The sequence below is a fragment of the Orcinus orca genome, chromosome 2 (genome assembly GCF_937001465.1).
Source record: "Orcinus orca chromosome 2, mOrcOrc1.1, whole genome shotgun sequence".
Taxonomy (NCBI): domain Eukaryota; kingdom Metazoa; phylum Chordata; class Mammalia; order Artiodactyla; family Delphinidae; genus Orcinus; species Orcinus orca.
In genome coordinates this window covers 56,768,355-56,788,198 of record NC_064560.1, presented here as the reverse complement: position 1 = coordinate 56,788,198, position 19,844 = coordinate 56,768,355, and the positions used below count along the sequence as shown (strand labels likewise).

Here is a 19,844-nt window from a genome sequence, read left to right as displayed (position 1 = left end):
AGGGATGGAAGGGGTGGACGGTTGGTGGGACCTTCTCAACTCAGCAGGAGAAACAGAGGGGGGCAGGGGCTTTCCCTACTCTGAGGCAGCCCTGGGGTGACATGGCATGGCATGAGCGTGTCCCTTCCCGGGGACCCCAGCAGGGGAACAGACCCCGCTGCCACCGCCTGACAAGCCGTGGGTGCAGTGAGCACAGCCAGCCCGTCTTAGGCCCCTTCTAGCCTCAGGACCCCTGGTTTCCTGAGCCGAGGGCTGGACCAGGAAGAACTGACGAGTGGTTCCGTGCTCTCCACAGAGTTCCCACTCTTCTCTTATAACAATGGAGTTGTCATGACCTCCTGTCGCGAGCTGGACAGTAACCGCAGCGCCCTGTCAGCAGCCTCCGCCTTTGCTATAGCAACTGCAGGCGCCAATGAGGGCGCCCCAAACAAGGAGAAGTACCGGAGGATGTCCCTGGCTAGCACAGGTACGGGGATCGCTCACGGCTGGTGACAACAGCGTGGCCCCAGGGGCTTGTCCCCCTTCGAATGTGGAGCGACTGCTGCCCCAGGCTTGTTGTGTGCCGAGCCTCCTGTCTGGAGGCCCCTTCCTCCCCACCCACCCCCTCTGCTACTCCAAACCTCTGCTCGGAGTCAAGCCCACTGCCCACGGGAAGCTCGGCCATCCCCACCGCCTCCCACTGCCACGACATTTGTCCTGCAGAGAAGGGGTCCCGGAGGGCTCTGATCCAGTGTGGCCCTGTCTGGAGAGGCTGCCAGACGCCTCCAGCCGCCCCTGAAAGGTGCCAAGGTCCGGGAGGGGCGGGTGTGTACGGACGGTGTCCACAGAGAAGTTGTGACATCCAGTCTCACTGGTCAGAACCTGGGATGGTTGTCGCATATTTTCTCATCCCCTGCCCATAGCCCACCCGCCAGCAGCCATGCGGGGCAGCCCGACTTCCCCAGATCTGGGGTCTGAGTCTGGACTAGAGGCCAGTTTTGTTTCTTATCCTCACATCCCCACTCTTGCCTCTGCCACATGTGCCTCCAGGCTTTCCCCCTGACCAGAGGAACGGAGACAAGGAGTTTGTGATCCGCAGAGCGGCCACCAATCGCGTCCTGAATGTGCTCCGCCACTGGGTCTCCAAGCACTCTCAGGTGGGTGGGACTAACCCCGGGGCGGGCTGCTGGGAACCCGAGGCCACTGACCCCAGGAGCCAGCCACCCTGATGTTCTCGGGAGGGCCTGCTCAGATCCCCTACAGGGGGACCTAGGACATTCCAGGGGACGAGGGGCCTCTGCTCTCCACCTCTGTCTACAGCAGGGATACCTCCCAGAGCCTGGCCCAGGGGTGTAGCAGTCAAGATCAAGGGATGGTCCTTGATCTTGCCCAGTGCCTTCTACCTCTGGGTCTGGAGGTTCCACTGACGCCCGGCCAGGCAGCTAGGGAAGAGGGGGGTGAGGCGGCAGCCTGCCGTGGGCAGGAGCCGAACCCTCAGCCTCCTCCTGTGGCCGGGCCGGGACCACCCCAGGGCAGCTGGAACAGTAGCCACAGCCGCCCTCCCTTCTTCCCCCCAGGACTTTGAGACCAACGACGAGCTCAAATGCAAGGTGATCAGCTTCCTGGAGGAGGTCATGCACGACCCGGAGCTCCTGACCCAGGAGCGGAAGGCTGCAGCCAACATCATCAGGTAAGGGCTGAGGTCGGCCTGCTGGGATGGGGCCCTGTGCTCGGCCTCCAGACGGCTGGCCAGAGGCAGAGAGGCGAGGAGGGACGGTCCCAGGCCGAAGGACTGCCTCAGGCAGGTGTGCTGGGAGGATCTCGGGGCAGCCAGGCTCTCGAGTGGGCTATCCATGTGCAGTTCTCCCCTCTGCCTGCCCCCGTCAGGCCTTGAGCCCCTTGAGGCAAGAAGGGTGTCTGCGTCTCCATCCACACCCACTGCGAACACCTGTCTAGCCCATTGCCGTCCTGCGTGGTAGCCACTAGCGACATATAGGTGTGAAATCTCAATTAGTTAAAATTAAATAAAATTTAACATTCAGTTCTGGGACTTTCTGGCGGTCCAGTGGTTAGGACTCCAAACTTTCACTGCAGGGGACTTGGGTTCCAACCCTTGTCAGGGAAGATCCCACATGCCACCCAGACCAAAAAAAAAAAAAAAAAAAAAGAATATCATTAAAAAAAAATAAATTAATAAAATTCAGCTCCTTGGTCACACGAGCCACAGGTGGCTGGTACCTCCGTACTGGGCAGCATAAAGAACATTCCCATTGTTGAGGAGGGTTCTGTTGAACAGCACCGGCAAGCCCGTTTCTAGGTGCTCAGGGAATGTCTGTTGAATTGAGTTAAATTGTCCCCAAACCTGTCCTTTTTCCTCCTGCCCCAGACTGCCTCTCCTGACGGAGGTCAGGGGTCAGGTGGCCCCATGTCCAAGCCCTGCTGGCTCAGACAGCGACTCGCTGTGTGACCTCGGCCAAGCCCCTTCTCGGAACCTCGTTTTTCTCCTCTGTAAAATGGGCGAACAGGGCTTCCCTGGTGGCGCAGTAGTTGAGAGTCCGCCTGCCGATGCAGGGGACACGGGTTCGTGCCCCGGTCCGGGAAGATCCCACATGCCGCGGAGCGGCTGGGCCCGTGAGCCATGGCCGCTGAGCCTGCACGTCCGGAGCCTGTGCTCCGCAACGGGAGAGGCCACAACAGTGAGAGGCCCGCGTACAGCAAAAGAAAAAAAAAAAGAAGAAGTCAGTGACAGGGGAAAGGGGGCTCCTGGCGCACGAAATGGCAGAGCACAGACAGAGAGATGGGGGGCGCCGAGATCGTGGGGCCTTGCGCGATAGGGTGGGGGTGGTGCTGCCCCAAAGGCTGGGGGGACTGAGCACATGGGGCTCATTGTGCTTTCTCGTCCCATAGGACTCTGACCCAGGATGACCCGGGGGACAGCCAGATCACGCTGGAGGAGCTCACACAGACGGTGAGCCAGGCCTGCCCCCTTGCTCGCTGGCCAAGTCTGTCCTTCCCTGGCCTCCTGGCTCCCAGGATCCCCACCCAACGACCCCTTGATGGAGTTCAGTCACCCCCTGTATTGGTTTCCTAGAGCTGCCCTAACAAATACCCCAGACTGGTGACTTAAAATAACAGAATTTTATTCTCTCATAGTGCTGGAGGCCCAAAGTCTGAAGTTAGGGTGTCGCTGGGGCCGTGCTCCATCCAAAGGTTCTAGGGAAGGACCCTTCTGGGCCTCTTCCGGCGTCTGGTAGCCCTGGGCGTTGCTTGTCTTGTGGCAGTGAATCTCCCATCTCTGTCTCCATAATCACATGACCATCTTCTCCCTGGGTGTCCCTGCATCCTCTTCCCTCCGTGTATGTCTGTCCCTGTGTCCAAACTTCCCCGTCTTATAAAGATACCAGTCATACTGGATTAGGCCCACTCTTAATGACCTCATCTTACCTGAGCACATCTATAAAGACCTTATTTCCAAATAAGGTCACAGTCACAGGTACCAGGGTTTAGGACTTCAGCATATCTTTTTTTGGGTGGTGGGGAATTCAACCCATAACACCACCACCTCCATTTTCTTCATCCTCTGTCTCCCATCCCTCCCCTGACCCCTCAACTCTCTCTGGTCACATTGTCCCTGGAAGGAGGAGGGTAGGAAGTCAAGCCTTCAGTGTATGAGCTGCCCCTCTGCGCTGGAGCTGTGCTAGTGCCTTAAACACGCTTATCAATAGTGCTGCAAGTTTATATCATTATCCCCACCTTCCGGAGGAGGCAGCTGAGGCAGGGGTAGGGGGAGCGACCCAGCCCAGGTTATGCTAAGTGATGGAGCTGGTGTTCGCACTCAGAACTCATTGCACACGCCACACTGCCTCACCTGGAGGGGACAGGATGCAGTTGGCCACCTGCCTAGAAATGAGGGGACCCCGGGCAGAGTTCACGGTAGCGTTCCATGCGGTGGAAGGGGACGATGGTCTGTGGGCTTCCAGGGCCTGGCTGGGCCCACTTTTATTCCCAGGTTGATGACGTGCCACCACGAGCCGCCCCAGAGCCCCAGGCCCCTGCCATCCACCACTGCCGCCAAGGAAGCTCAAAGCCAACTCCGACCTCCCCGGAGGTGGAGACCGTGCGGGCCCCTCGGCCCCCGCTGGCTTGCTCTTCAAGCTGGACGAGTGACGTCCATTCTGTCCCAAGTAGCCAGTGTGAGGACTTGGGCCTCTGGGTTCTGAGCCCGCTGCTCCCCTCTTGTCCCCGCTCCTGACTCCTGGAGCTCGTTCTCCCTGCTCGGGGTCGGGTGAGGCCATCCATGGAACACTGGCACCCTGCCTGCACCTGGCCCCTGAGAGCAGCACTGCAGGACTGGCACCCCAGGAAGCCACATGTGCCCCCACAGGGAAGCTCGGGGAGCAGCTACACTCTGCTCTTGTTTCCCAGTAGGGGCCCGACTGGAATGTTTACCCCTCAAGAGCCTGAGGGCCTCTTGTTCCTTCATGAAGAGCTGAGGCGCTTCCAGAACAAAGCACTGCCCGCCAAACTGCCCCCGGCCCTGACCTGGTTCCCAGAGGCCAGAGGTCTGCAAGGGGCACGTCCAGTGTGGAGGAGGCCCCACGGCCTCACCAGAGAGCAGAGGGCTTCCTGCTGTGACGGCTTTCCAAGCCTCTGCTGCCAGGCTCAGCCCTCACCTGGCCACGCCAGGAGGAAGCAGGGGGAGCCGCCCCTCCTCCTTGCCCAGCGCTCCTCCTCTGTGCCTCTCCACAGCGCTCAGTGCCCCCGGCCACTGGGCCACCCCACCCTGGCTCACAGGCCACTCCCCAGGCCCAGCCTGGCCCTTGGTCCTGACAGTTCAGCCATCCTGGGCCTTCAGGAGCGGGCTGAGCTCCCTGCCTGCCGCCCCTGCTTCAGAGGCTGGGGGCTCCTCCCCATGAGCCTCCTGACCCTGCAACACGGTGTCCCAGGAGGCACCTGCTGCTCTCGTCCCCACGTCCCCGCTGCCTTCCTGAGAACTTGTCCTCCCCTGTTGGCATCGTGTCCCTCACACCCGGGCTCCTGCATCTGGGCTTCTGCACAGAGCATTCCTGGCCCAGGGTGACTGTGTCGGGGGGGTGCATGGACCCTCACCACACACACACACATGCACACACACCACACACACATACCACACACACCACACACCACCACACACACCACACACACATACCACACACACATACCACACACACCACCACACACACACACACCACACACACACACCACACACACTACACACGCACACACACACCACACACTACACACATGCACACACACCACACACACATACCACACACACATACCACACACACACCACACACACACACCACACACACCACCACACACACACACACACCACACACCACCACACACACACCACACACACACCACACACACCACACACACACCACACATACACCACACACATGCACATACACCACACACACACTACACACACACCACACACACACACACCACACATACACCACACACACACACCATGCACACACACACCACACACATGCACACACACCACACACACCACACACCACCACACACACACCACACACACACATGCACACACATGCACACACACACCACACACACATACACACACACCACACACACACACACCACACACACACATACCACACAGAGGCTGGAGGAGGAGCCCTTTCCTCGGCTTTCCTGCACTCTGTCCCTGCTCTGGTCCTGTGACTGGAGCTCCTGAAGCCAGGGACGTGTGTTCTGGTCTTTCTGTCTCTGGTGTCTCGCGGGGACCTGGCAGGGCAGTCCTGGATGACTGTTTGCCGAGAAGTGGGAGGGAGAGACTCCGTCCAGGAGCGGGGGCTTGTTCCCTTGATTCGGGGTCGCCCCGCTTTCCTTGTGATCAGTGCAGCTTCCAGGGGCTCCGCCGGCTGGCCGGGCCCTCTGGGCAGGGTAGCTGGCCCCTCTCCTCCCTCGCAGCCCTGTTGGCCCCAAGGGGGAGAACAGGGGTGTCCTTGGTCCTGACTCTCTTCCCAAGACTGCACAGTTGTCCCCTCCCCCTATTTTCTCCAGCTCCCTCCAGCCTCTCCCAGATCCAGCAGACTTTCCAGAGGCCTTTGTGCCCTGGGCCTCCTCTTGTCTAATCCCTGCCGTGGGGACACTGGCCCCCTCGCCAGTGCTTGCTGAGGATTTCCCCTGATTGGGGGGCTCAGGTAGTGGTCACTTGTAAAGGTGGTGTCCATGGTGGCCCTGGGGGCGGGAGCCTGGTACCCAGGGCTAAGGCAGACAGTTGTCTTCTGGGCGCAGGACGGGGGCACTGTCCCAGGAGGCACTCACACCGGTGAGTTCTTCTCTGCTAATGAAGGTTAAAAGGAAATTTTATGGGGAATTCCCTGGCGGTCCAGTGGTTAGGGCTACACGCTCTCACTGCCGAGGGCCCGGGTTCAATCCCAGTTGGGGAACTAAGATCCCACAAATCCTACAAGCTGCACACCATGCAGCACAGCAAAAAAAAACAAAAGAAATTTTATGGAGCCAGTTGTGGACCCAGACAGGACCTGAAGGGAGAGACGGATCACAGCCTGGAGTCGGACGGCCTGGGTTCCGGTCTCAGTCGGCCTGTTTCTGGCTGATTGCCGTGGGCTAGTCATTAATCTCTGGGTGCCTCTGTTGTCTCGTCCATGCTCTGGGGGCAAGTGATGACCAAACGAGTGACCCTGAAGCACAGCACAGGCCTGTGCGTGCACATAGACACACACACACACACACACACGGGGCATGACAGACAGTGACTCCCAGCCCCCTCCATCCCGTCCTCATCTCCCCTCGGCAGGTCTGCCGGCGGGGGGCCTCCCCAGTCACGCCCCACCCCCCACTCACCAGAATCGAGGTGGAGATGCCCTCCAAGAAGTGGCCAAAAAGCCAGAAGGTGTCCCTCATGGACCTAACTGGGACCTTGCTCCTCTCAGGCTGAAGGCGTGAAGGCCGAGCCCTTTGAAAACCACTCAGCCCTGGAGATCGCGGAGCAGCTGACCCTGTTGGACCACCTGGTCTTCAAGAAGATCCCTTATGAGTGAGTGGGTGCAGGTTCAGACACCCCACCCTTCCTCCTCGGGCACCGTCTTTGGCTGAATTCCCATCCCTGAAGCATGCGCAGTAGATTTCCAGAGCTGCATGGATTGATCCTCCAGAGCTTGAAACAAAAATGCATGTGCCGGCAGGGATGAGAGAGGATCCCATCCCCTTTCCTGTCCCCAAGTTCCATCCTTACCTACCAGCTACACGCGCGTGCCCACGCGCACACACACGCACACACACACACACACACACTTTTCCAGAAGCATCTCTAATTCGATGCTCCTTTCCTGGAGGTCTAGAAAAGGAGTATGTGTTCACGTATGTGCACACATGTACATGTGAACAAATGTGCACACACGCATGAGTATGTGTCGGTGTGTATGCATGTGCAGGAGCAGACTCTGGGGGGACTCTCTGGACTTTGACGCAGCCCCAAGGCCTGGTTGTTACCTGCTCTGGCCTGTAGTCAATCACCCCCAGCTGTTCGTTGTAACTATACCACCTACATAATTTTGTACCACCCTTTACTCGCCTAACGGTACACCAAAATGGTATCTGTAAAGACACCGTTTTTAATAAGTGCACAGTATTCCCCAGCAGTGCACTAAGCCGTGGGCTTGTTCCCAGTTTTCACTTATATATTTAAAGCTGGGGTAAACCTCCTTGTAACTAAATATGTTTTTGAATTTCTGACAATTGTCCTAGAATAGTTTCCTGAAATTGGAATCACCGCTTCTGAGGTTATGAATCATTGTAGGACTTTTGATCTCTGCTTTCCAGAAAGGTAGCCCCACCTGGCACACACAGAGGCCCCCACCGACTGGGGCACTACCTCACCTAGACAGAGAGTGTCGACACTTTAGGAACCTGCCACATCTCCTGCATGTAGAGACACCAGTTATTTCTGACAGCAGTTATTGCTCCCTCCTGCCCATGGAACTGTCCAGGTCACTCTCACAGTCACTATCAAATAAGGAGCTTCTCCTGGAGGCCTGGATGGTCTATGGTCCCATGAGGTCACCATTACCAGAGCACGCTGCTGGCTTGGCTTGCGAGCTCCTTTATACTTCCATCTGGCCCTTTTTTGTGGCCTTCTGTCCTCCCTGTTCTACAGACCAGCTTCTGCAAGGTGACTTTAAAACGGGAGCTCTCCCATTCAGAAACAAGATCCAAAACAAGATCTGACGTGCCCATCGCACCATATCTCATTTCAGCCTCACGATAACCCTGTAAGAAAAGTATTGTCACTATTCCCGTTTCACAGATGAGGACACTGAGGCCCCGCGATATCAAGGGCTTACCCAAAGCCACACAGCTGGTACAAGGCAGAGCTAGACCTGACCCCAGGGTCCCTTCCTCTCGAGGGCTCTGCAGAAAGTTACTCCCCAGAAATGACAACTTCAAAAAGCAGAGAACTCAAAGCAAAGAAATCAGCAAGGCAAACCTAACCTCATCCACCCTGGGTTTCTCCCTTTCTTCCTACAGGGAGTTCTTCGGACAAGGATGGATGAAACTGGAAAAGAATGAAAGGACCCCTTATATCATGAAAACCACTAAGCATTTCAATGATGTGAGTATGGGGGTAGGGGAGCGGGTGCAGTGCCTTTCTCTGCAGGTTTCTCTTCGGTGAGACCCTCTGAACGGGCTGTACACCTGGCTAGAACCAGACCACCTGGGTCCTCTCCAGCTCTGTGATTCATGGGCATGATAATTTCATTTAAAGCTCACGCCCATCCTAAAAGATGGGGGCTGTTATCACACTTTAGATACAAAGAAACCGAGACTCTGCAGGGCAGACACCTGAGGTCTCCTGACCAGTGTCTGGTAGCTCGTGGCCTTCCTTTGCTCTACAGACCCAGCCAGAAGGAAGAAATCTCTCCCGGCAACTTCCCTGCATTTGCCCAAGCTCCAACCCCTGCAGCCGCAGGGACCCGTCTGCCCCCAGCCTTGTGACAGCCTTGAGGGCATTTGCACTCAGCATCTTCATTCCTCTGTTGATGAATTTAACCATCAACACAAGAGGTTTTGACGGCCGGAAGTGGAGGCATATGAGTCCACTTGTCCTGACCGCCTGGTCAAGGCCGCATCATGTCACGCACAGCCGGGGGCGGACCTTCATCCTGGGAAGGTCCTCGGCAGCCTGGAGGAAACAAGGAGGACCCAGGTATTGCAGCTCAGGGGAGGAGCCCGACAGGGAACACAGCCGTAGAATGGAGAGCAGGATGTATAGCAGGAGAGAGGAAGCGATAGATGTGGGTGAGGCCCCAGGAAACACACACAAGGCCTGAGTCGGACGACGCCTGACCCAAAAGTCCAACCACAGCACCAGGCAGCAAAAAAAGTCCCTCTCCGGGGACTTCCCTGGTGGTCCAGTGGTTAGGACTCCACACTTCCAATGCAGGGGACGTGGGTTCCATCCCCGGTCGGGGAGCTAAGATCCCACATGCCGCACTGCACGGCCAAAAATTAAAAGTCCCTCCCTCTCCCCCCCTCCCACCCCCTCCCCCAGTGTGTGCCCAGGAATCACGTAAGTAAAAGGTGAGAATATGAAGTGAGCATTTATTGAATGTTGACCATGTGCCAAGCACTACGCCAAGGGTTTCGTAAGCATCATCTCATTTAATCCTGTTATTCTCATTTTTGTCTAATTCTCTGTTATGGATGAAGAAACCGAGGCTCAAGGAAGTTAAAGTTCACCCCCAGTCATCAGCAGGAGAGCCTGCTTTGAACCCACACAACCCACCTCCAGAGGGCTGCCCTCATCGCTACCTGGCATTTGGCCATCTCTGTTAAAATCCACCTTCCTTTGTTTTCAGGTACACAGCATGTGTACCTCTTTGAAGGTGATATTCGCAGCCTGAAACTCTGTTTCTTAATCTCTCCCTGACACAGGGTTTGGTTTGGTTTGGTTTTTGCTGTTTCCCAGTCCTGTTGTCTTTAATTCTTTATCTTATTGATTGGTACCGGCTAGGATCTCCAGTATCAGGGCTAGAACTAGGGTAAGTTGAACGAGGTGCTCAGGGGGCAAAATTTAAGGGCCTGTTCACCCTTGAGTGCATGCACTTGCACCCTGGGTGCCTCCAGACCTGGCCCTTTATGACAGTGTTCAACAGAAATGGTGATAGTGAATCTTGTTCTTGGTTTTAAAGAGAATGCTTCTAATATTTCCCTGCTTAGGATAATGTTTGTTTCTTTATCAAGTTAAAGAAATTCTTTTTCTTATTCCTTGTTTGCTCATAGTGGTTTTTACTATAAATGAATACTGCATTTTATCAAAATTTTTTCTGCATCTATTGAGATGGTCGTATGGTTTTTCTCCTTTAAATCTGTTGATGTGATGAATGACAGTTACAGAGTTTTCTCTAATATTCAACCATCCTTGTGTTCCATGGACAAATCTAAAATATTCATGTTATATTAAACAAATGGATGTGTAATTTTTCCTTCTTGTATTTTCTGTATCTGGATTTGGTATCAAGATTGTACTGGCTTCATAGTATAAATTGGCAGGTATTCCTTTTTTCTCTCTTCTCTGGAAGATTTGACTACTCTATTCCTTTAAAAAAGTTATAGAACATATGTAAAACTGTTTTGAATTCAGTGTTTTCTTTATGGAAAAAAAAATACTACTTCAATTTAATTAAGGTTTATAATATGTGTGCTATTTTGTACTACCATTCCTCCCGGATTCTCTTCAGTAGTTTTCCCTTCTTAAATAGTTTTATAATTCATTCTTCTTTATATGCATCCCTTAGAAATTTTTCTAAAGAAGAATATTTCTGGGTGGTAAAACCCTACAATTTATATTCATCGGTAACTGTCCTTTAATCACCTTTATGTTTTTTAATAACAAGTCGTGTTTTTTGTACTTTTTATTTTTAAATAATTATTGATTCATAGGAAATTGCAAAGAAATGTACAGGGAGGTCCAGTATTTCCTGCTGCCCCAGTTCCTTGTGGTTGTAGCTCCCTGATGTTTTGGCCCCAGCTTCCTACCCCCTGGCTGCTCCAGGTCCAGTCCACATTTAGTTTGTGTGTATGTGATTGTTTGCTGTGCAGGGGTAGAGTAGTCCTTGGATATGTGAGACCAGGGATGCCCCAAAGTGTGTGTCCTATCCAAGCTTTAGTTGTATGGTGGGAGTTTCCCTCAGAGCTTGGCTCTTCTTAACTCTCTGTTCTTCTGGATAAACTTCAGAATTACTTTGTCAAGTTTCCAAGATAACTCCCATTGCATGTTTTATTGGATTGCATTAAACTTGTACATTAGTTTTGAAAAAAGACATATTTACCTTTCCATTTTGGGATCTAATCTTTTCCTTCATTAATCAATTCTTTTATTACCTTTGGTAATAAAAGGTATTTTTATTTATTTTTCATGTAGCATCCTACATAATTCTCATTACAGGTCCCAGGTAATTTCCAGATTCCCACTGGTATTTTGAAGATGGTATCTTTTTTCATTGTATTTTCTAATTGGTATTGCTAATATATAAAAAAAAATTATTTTTGTATATTGAGTCTTTAACCAGCTACCCTAATGAGCTCCGTTGGTTGTTCTGGCAGTTTTCCAATTCATTCTTCCAGGAATTTTCAAACAGACAATCATTTAATCTGCAAATAATGGTGATTTATCATCTTTACAATACTTACTCCTTTTACTTTTTTCTTATCTTATTGCATGGGCTTAAAGATCAGTAACTTGATTGCTTCAGAAATCATCCGCAATGAGGACATCAATGCGAGGGTGAGCGCCATTGAGAAGTGGGTGGCCGTGGCTGACATATGCCGATGCTTACACAACTACAATGCTGTTCTGGAGATCACCTCATCCATGAACCGGAGCGCAATCTTCCGGCTGAAAAAGACATGGCTCAAAGTCTCTAAGCAGGTGCGGGCAGGAAGCCAGCTTGGCCTGATGGTCTGGGCTGGGGCTGGGGCGGAGAGACCAGAGGGCCACCATCCATAGGTGGATGAAGGACAGGGTGAGGGCCAGTACTCCCAGGTAAAACAGAGAACCTCTCCTCCTATTTCACCTGGGACCAGATGTCAGGCCCACGGATGTGGCACCAGGACCTTGTGGGACTTTAATTCCCTCTTGAATAATCAATATGCCAAAGTGGGATATAGGACAATGATTATTGGTCCCAACACTCTTTTCCTTGAGTTGGGACAAAAGAGTGGTGACTTCTTGGGGATCTCAGTCCAGATCTGCAGGTTACCGAGATGGTGGCCAGATGATCCTGCAAGTCCTTTCCTCGGATGTTGATTTCACCAGCCCTTCTGGCCCCCAGAGAGTTAACTTGTCCCTGTTACCCATTAGATAATATGTGATCTTAAATATGGGCTTGATCTTTATTCACTCAGAACCTGATTCTGAAAAACCATAAGGTGGAATCTTCCTCAGGAATAAAGCTCCTTGCCCTGGGGTCACGAGGAGGCAGATCTCCTGAAAGGAGAGCACAACGGGACACTTAGGCCACCTCCTTTCTGGGTGCACTGGATGTCCCAGCCCCAGCCTGCATGTTGGCAGAAAGCTGGACAGTGACCACCAAGGGACAGGGTAAACCTCCAAAGGCACCAGTAACTTGGTTATAGTGTCTCTGGTCCTACAGCCAGGTGGGCTGTGTGGGGCCCAGGGTCTCCAAGGGGCCTGTCCCATCTGGACCGTTCTGGACTTACCCCCCTCATAGTTCTGTTTCTCCCCTGCCCCTCACTACTCTCCTCGTGCCAATGGCAGGGCATGATTCTACTCCCCAGGCAGGCAGCAGGTCCATAAATCCCTCCTACTTAGATAAGCAGCCAATCTCAGGACAGCCCTGGGACATCTCTGCTGCCCTTCCTCTGCCAGCCAATCACTGCAGCTCCAGATTCCAGCAGGACTGCAAAGTACCCCTTCCATCCAATGAGGCTGGGCCTCTTGCTTAGCACACAGAGATGCCAGGGTCAGGACGAAAACCAGAAGATGTCTCTCTTGTGAGCGGGCTTCTAGAAAGAACAGAGGCTGGAAGTGCGGGAGCTCAGGTGAGCAGGCACATCTGGCCACACGTGGCACACAGTGTCATAAACTCCTGAAGTCGGGTTGAGCAGGGCTGCCACAGAACCTCTAAGTCATCTAGGCTGGTCGGCCTGTCGAGGTTCAGACGTGGCTATGGGCAGAGTCTGAGGGACCCATTTCAGGTCAGCATCTTTCTTCTCCTGCCCTATTCCATCAGAATGATGTCATCTTTTCTAGAAGCCCACAGACCAGGCTCCATTTTCCTACCCCATTTCTGGGGGTGTGGGAATTTCTTGGCTTCATTCCCCAGCGTCACCCTTGTCATAGAGTTGGCAGGGAACTGCCTTGACCATCCTGAAGTCTTCCATTCTCTGAGGAGAGTGCAAATGGAGAGCAGTTAGAGGTCAAGGTGTGTGATCTGTCCTGCCTTCCGGGATGTCATTCAAGACCTAGGGCCAGCCAGCCTGGTCCAAAAATCAAAGATGCCTCTGAAAACACATCTAGGCCTGCACCCTCTATGGCAGACTGGACCACACTGGCTTCCCCCAGCCCTTCAGTTTGCGCTATAGTTGTCCGTGTGCATAGTGCCCGGCTCCAAGAGCTTCTGGGTAGCCATGGCCGTGGCCTGGTCAACACCAACCAGGAACAGTTCACTGTCCCTCTGCAGGTATCCCATAGGCCAAGATGGCCACATTTCTGCAGCTAGTTTTTTTTTTATCATTCCCTTCCATGTGCCAGCCCAAAGCAGAAAAGCCTGTGTCCAAGTCCAGTCTAGCCTCGGCAAGAGTCAGAATTAGTTTGGGATGTCCGGTGCCTCCCCTTTCTTCTTCCAACCTCTCTTCCCATCCTCTTTGAAAATAAAAACTTTCCCTCGGGAAAGGATCAGATGATGCATCTCTATAGGATGATGCAGATGACTAATGCAGTTATATGTGCTTCCTCTCCCTGGAATGGTTGGATTTCAGTAGAGACATAAGCCTCTCTTTGACTAACTATACTTTTTGGCTTCTTTGGAAGGAGCAGCCTTGGCCATCCAGAAGTCTTGTTTGGTGAACAGGAAAGGATGGTATTTAAGAGGCCATATATAATCATCTTTCGTCCTGACACTATTTCCAAGGCAGGCTCCTTGCTTGGTCTCTGGTTTCAGAGACGTGTTCCAAGTGCTCCCATATTTCGGCTCCCTGGTGTCCATACTCCAGCAGAGATGCCCAAGGCCCCAGGGGGCCTGCTAGCCCAGTGAGCCTCAAAGGATGGAAGCTCCTGGCATGGCCAGAAGGTGCTTGAGCTGCTTCAAGTCAGAACACACTTTCTAAGCAGCAGCTGGGAAAATCCAGTGGCCTCCCAGGATACACATCTCCTTCCTGGACAGAGAGCAATAACCGGAAGAGGAGCAGACACACACCTCAAGTAAGCACGCAGGTGCGGAAGAAATCAAAGTGTGCCCACCTCAGAGCCACGAATTGGCCCCAAGTGTATGCAAAAACCCCACCCACCAGAATATCCTTTGTACCTTTTCATGGTCTCTAAGCGTGGTGATGCTACGTGGCTGTGTAGCTTTTATGTCACCCACAATTCTGGACTGTCTGAACGAGTATTGCCCTTAAGGAACACCTGGACCTACCCTCCCGTTTTCCAGATACGAAGGTCAAAACCTAGCAAAGTGAGTGGAGCGCTACCTTGCCCACGGGCGTGCTGAGGGTGGGCGACAGAGTCCACTGAGGGCTCTGGTCACTCAGACCCCACATCTGGCCTCAAGCTGCAGCATCTCATGTCTCTGCAGGTGGAGGGGAAAGAAGAGGAGGCAAGAGCACAGCTCTGGAAAGAGATGAAGTGCAGGAGGGCCGTTGAGAGCCTGGGGTGGAGGTTGGCCTGGGTGTCTGAGAAGGGTCATCGCAGGTGAAAGCAGAATCACCTGCCCTTGGCTTGGTGGGGCTCGTTCCATCCTGGCCTGCGGCTCTTTCACCAGATCCAGAATAAATGTTTGCTTTGAGCGGGGTCAGTCCAAACCAGGCGGCAAGACTTCGGATTGATAGGAGGGACCGAGCAGATGGGTGTGCTTTGCCATCCTTTCTCCTTGAAGAGTGCACACCAACCTCTTCTTCCATCAGAAGGAAGATTTAGCTTGTCGTCTTCCGCAGGCAGGCTTCTCAGATAAAAATTAGACCCGACGATCAGGGGTGTATTTGGCCTCTGTGGCCAGTGTCCCCTCCAGGCTGACTAGCCCCTCTGGTAATAAGGTGCACGGCTGGTCTCCGGCCCGGTTTCTCAACCACATTCTGGATTCTGAGGATTAGAGCTGGAAAGGTGGTCACTAGTCATCTCCCCGTTTTATGAATGAGGGCGCTGAGGACCTCAGAGGTGAAGGGGTTTCCCCAGGTCATGCAGGAGAAGCACAGAGCCAGGCTCCACCCAGGACATGCTCTGTGGCACACAGCTGGTCCCTTAAGACAAACTCCAGCCACCCAAGTTGCTCCGGCCTGATACGTCGGCAGGGCCTGGCCTGGTCATTTGGTAGATGGGACCCTTTGCTGCAGGGTTTCCTCTTCTCCATCAAAGTCTTTTCACCTTTGATGATCAGTTCACCTGCCATCTTTTTTTCTTGATTCTTAAATCTGGGTGGTGCTCCTGATATAGCAAAGTGAAGGTATGAGAAGATGGTCACATCTTTTGGGTACAGTCATTAGAAAGATCGTGATGATGAAGCATCGGCCATGCCCTGTATCGGGTCCAGGTCCCTGGAGTTACCCCCGCCAAGTCCTTCCCAACCACCCAGGTCTCAGGACCCTGACACTGGGACCCTCCTGACCCTACTCCCATGTTTCTGAAAGATGTGTGAACACGGGCAAGCAAAACAAAGACCCGTGTCTGCCTCCTCAGGAGTCCAGGGTCAAGTCCCCAGACCCAGGAAGTCCCCAGATCCCTGTGCCCTATCTCGAGGAGGCAAAGCGAGGCCCTGGAGTGTGGGCCAGAGTCGCGGGCCTTGCTGTGTGCTGTGTGCTAGTAAATACTTCTAATTCCTTCTAGACAAAAACTTTGATTGATAAGCTCCAAAAGCTTGTGTCGTCAGAGGGCAGATTTAAGAATCTGAGAGAAGCTCTGAAAAAGTAAGTGTGTGTCATTTTGTCACCGTTATTTTTTAAATTGGAGAACCACACTGCAGAGGCATTCACGTGCCACCCCTGGCTGGAGCAGGAGGTCTGTCTGTCTGTCCATCTGTCTACCCACAAGACCGACCCCTACACATCCCAGACCCCCAGGGCAGGGCGGCTTTGTCCTCCATCTTCTACCAGAGAAATTCCAAGGTGTCAGGGCATTTCCCAGCAGAGCCACAGGAATAGTCTTGAGACGTGCAGTAGCTGTGATGATGATAATAGCGGTGCCGGATTCCTTGATTCCAAAATGCACATTTTCTTTTACATTTTACCATTTCTGACACCAGGATGCATCTCACAGTCAGTGTATTTATTTCGTATGATTGTGTTTCCTTTTTGTACTGGATAATTAGTCATCAAGACAAGAGTGCATTTTACACACAATGGCATCTTGGAATCGAAGAAATACGGTTTTACCAGTAATTTACACCTTACAGTTTGCAAAGTTTGTGCCCTGCCTGGCCATGGTGTGTGCAGCCCCATTAACACTGCCTGGGAGGTGGGCCTTCTCAACCTCGGCCTTCTTGTCCTTTAGACCAGGATTTTGTTTTTTTTTTTTTGCCACACCACGCAGAATGTGGGATCTTAGTTCCCCAGCTAGGGTTCAAGCCTGCGCCCGCTGCAGTGGATGTGCAGAGTCTTAACCACTGGACCACCAGGGAGGTCCCTAGACCAGGACAGTTTTTGTCGTGGGGACTATCCTGTGCATAGAAGGGTGTTTTGCAGCATCCCTGGCCTCTACCCATGAAATGCCAGTGTCCGCCCCGCCCCCCCCCCGCCCCCCCCCCCGTTATGACAACCGAGAAGGTCTCCAGACATGGCCAGCTATCCTCAGGGAGGCAAAGTCGCCCCCGATGAGAACTACTGTTGTGAGACAGATTCTCCCATGATGTTTCTGCAGACAAGGACACAGGAACTAGTGGCTGGCCCAAGGATTTGGGGCCATGGTGACAGAGCCGGGCCTCGGCCCAGGCTGGCCTCCCAGGCCAGTGCTCCACGGTTTGCCCGAGGTTACCTCCCATGAGGGTCCAGGCCAGCTCTCCCAGGGCAGCGGTGACTCGGCCCGTTGGTACATGCTGTGGCCACGTACGCACGTGAAATGTGGGTTTGCTCACTCTGGTTAGACGCGCACTTGGGGTTTCTCCACTAGTCTCTGCCACTGTGTTCCCCTCGGGCACTTGAACGTGTGCCCCGTTGGGCTGGCCCTCACCCTCTCTCTCCCTGCCTGGCTGGCTACTTGCTGGACTTTGGAGAGACCCTGGGAGACCCCTAGGGTCCCGGCTCCTTATAGAGCCCGGGAATGCCTTTCCTCCCTTCCGCGAGGGATCACGTGCTCACTGCCAGTACAAGGCCACTGAAGTCCGCGACCACCCAGCACGTCCAGCCTCGCCGGTGGCTCTGACACACCACACACCCGCCCTGCCAGCCCCCGTCTGCCTTTCTCGTTTTCTTCCTGCCGTACCTGGTCTGTCCCTTGTGCCGGCTCCGTGTGCCATTGCCTTGACCATCTCCACTTTATTTGTGTCCTCAAACAGATGTTCCACCCATCTGTGCTGTCCGGCCGTCTCTCCTCCGCCTGGGCTCTGCGGAGCCCCCGTGGACTGTGCTTGCGGGGAGCTGCCCCCCCCGTGCATTCACCAACCTGTCCGTCCGCCCGCAGGGTGCTCTGCTCCATCAGCCTCCTTCACATGGCTTCCTCGTCCACCGCCGCCGCTGCCTCCACCGCGTCCGTGGTCCCCCATTCTGTCCGAGTCCCCATGCTGACTGTCTTCCCTCTTTCAGGTTACCCGTGGGCCTATGTAAGTGCCTCTCCCAGACGCCTCTGCTCCCTGCCACACGGGGCGGAGGTGGCCTTCGGGCATCTGGGCGCTAAGACCTTTATGCAAACCGGGTTCCTGCCTTATGCAGATATAGGCCAAGCCAGGCAGGGGAAGGACAGATTGGGGCAAACGTGTCTGCACTCTTTCTTCGGAGGTACTAAGGCTTATACTTAGAGCGGTGTTGTGTCAGGGTTTGGGGGTCGTCTCACCAGGCAGGGGACGGGCCGGAGGGAGTGCAGTGAGGTGGTGGGCACAGCTGGTGACCCACCCAGACAAGGAGCCCGTGACAGACCCCACCGTGTAAGTCCTCACACTCATTCTGAGGTCTTGGGCATCCTTTTTCGCCTGTCATTATATCATTCAGCCTTGTGCCAGCAGCCGGGCTAGCACGTGACCTTTTCCCTTTACCGCCAAATCCTGCCTCCCGTCCCCGGCCACTCTCTTAAATATCCCCTGGCCCACCTACAGTGCTTCAGTCCCCTGCCCGGGCGCCCCCGGATGAACATTATCTATCCTTCTCATTCCCCAAACCACACCCTGGTCCAACCCATGAGACTGTCCCCTCCTCTCAGCCACCCAGGGACCAGAACCTTCCCACAGCTCCAGCCAACAACATGTGGCTGAGGGCTAACTACGTTCGGCAGTAAAATGTGGTCACCAGCTCTTTGGGGGCCAGTCCCAGTTTTGCCCGTCCGTCTCTGACGGGCTCATCTGCACCTTTGTCTTTAGCTTGACTAGGATGCCCACGGAAGGAACACAGGGGCCGGGCTCTCACTGCTAGCTGCTGCCATGAAAGCCCTTCCCGTCTGTTCCCGTCAGTGGAGGATGGGAACAGCTCTGGAGGGGCGAGTCTGCTAGCGGACCAGCAGGTCACCACGCAGCCACCTCCAAACGGGGGGAGCATCCGTCTATCTACGTGGATGTGATGGATCCAGAGTCCTGGAGTTCCAGAGTCTCAGGGGCTCCATCTTTATTTTCTGTCTGTGGTCACAGAGCAAAGCCCAGTCTCTTGCTAATGAGACAACAGAGCAGGGAGTATCCAGGAGGCAGAAAGCAAGACTGGACCCCGAGTCCCACCCACACTGCCCACACACTGCCAAAAAAAAAAGAAAAAAAAAATTTTTTTTTCCATAACCTGAGTACCTGATTTCCCTGCACCCCATGCCAGCACTGAGACCTGTAAGAGAGAGCAGCCCATCCCACGGCTGCGACGGGGTGAAGGAGAGGGCTGACCCGTGCCGTCACCGCCCGTTTCCCGGGGTCAGGTGGAGCGCCCCTCGGGCAGCTGCATCTCGCTTTGTCGCCGGTACCAGTTAATTTCTTTCATCCCCCTTGACATCAGCAGGAATTTCTTGGTAGAAACATCAAGTGCGGGGGCCCCAAACAACCACAGACAAGATCCAGCTGTCAGGTGTCACCCCGTCTAGGCCTGCCCGGAACGCCAGGAGCAGCTTTTAGGATGGGGGACAGGGCACTTTTCTTTCTCTCCCTGAAACGTCAGACACAGGCATGGCGGGGCTCTGCCGAAAGAGGAAGCGCTCCCCCACACACAGTTTCAGCCTTGTTGGCCCCGCCCTGATCCAGGGCAAGGCTGGATCCCTCCTGACAGGGGCCAGATGCCCACACGGAAAGTTCAGAGCTAGCCATAGGTTGGGTGTTTTGTCTACACGAAGCCCCTACCGTGCTCCCCTGCTCGCTCAGATGCTCAGCACGGTCTGTCTCCATGCAGTGGGGCCCTTTGGGGGCCCTCCACCAGCCCCGTGTGCCCCACACCTGTCCCCACCGCCCCCTACACTGGCCACTCCGACAGCCCCA

General features: G+C 54.1%; 1 protein-coding gene across 2 annotated transcripts in view; it reads left to right on the top strand.

The window, feature by feature from the left end:
- RASGRF1 (Ras protein specific guanine nucleotide releasing factor 1) overlaps positions 1-19,844 on the top strand; it is a 103,783-nt gene that overhangs the window by 75,417 nt on the left and 8,522 nt on the right. For both annotated transcript variants that reach the window (XM_033402986.2, XM_004278341.4), the window contains exons 17-24: positions 296-466; positions 1,030-1,136; positions 1,557-1,669; positions 2,887-2,947; positions 6,954-7,057; positions 8,548-8,632; positions 11,753-11,950; positions 16,082-16,161. In XM_033402986.2, coding sequence (XP_033258877.1) covers positions 296-466; positions 1,030-1,136; positions 1,557-1,669; positions 2,887-2,947; positions 6,954-7,057; positions 8,548-8,632; positions 11,753-11,950; positions 16,082-16,161 — 919 coding nt within the window. The remainder of the gene's footprint in view (positions 1-295; positions 467-1,029; positions 1,137-1,556; positions 1,670-2,886; positions 2,948-6,953; positions 7,058-8,547; positions 8,633-11,752; positions 11,951-16,081; positions 16,162-19,844) is intronic.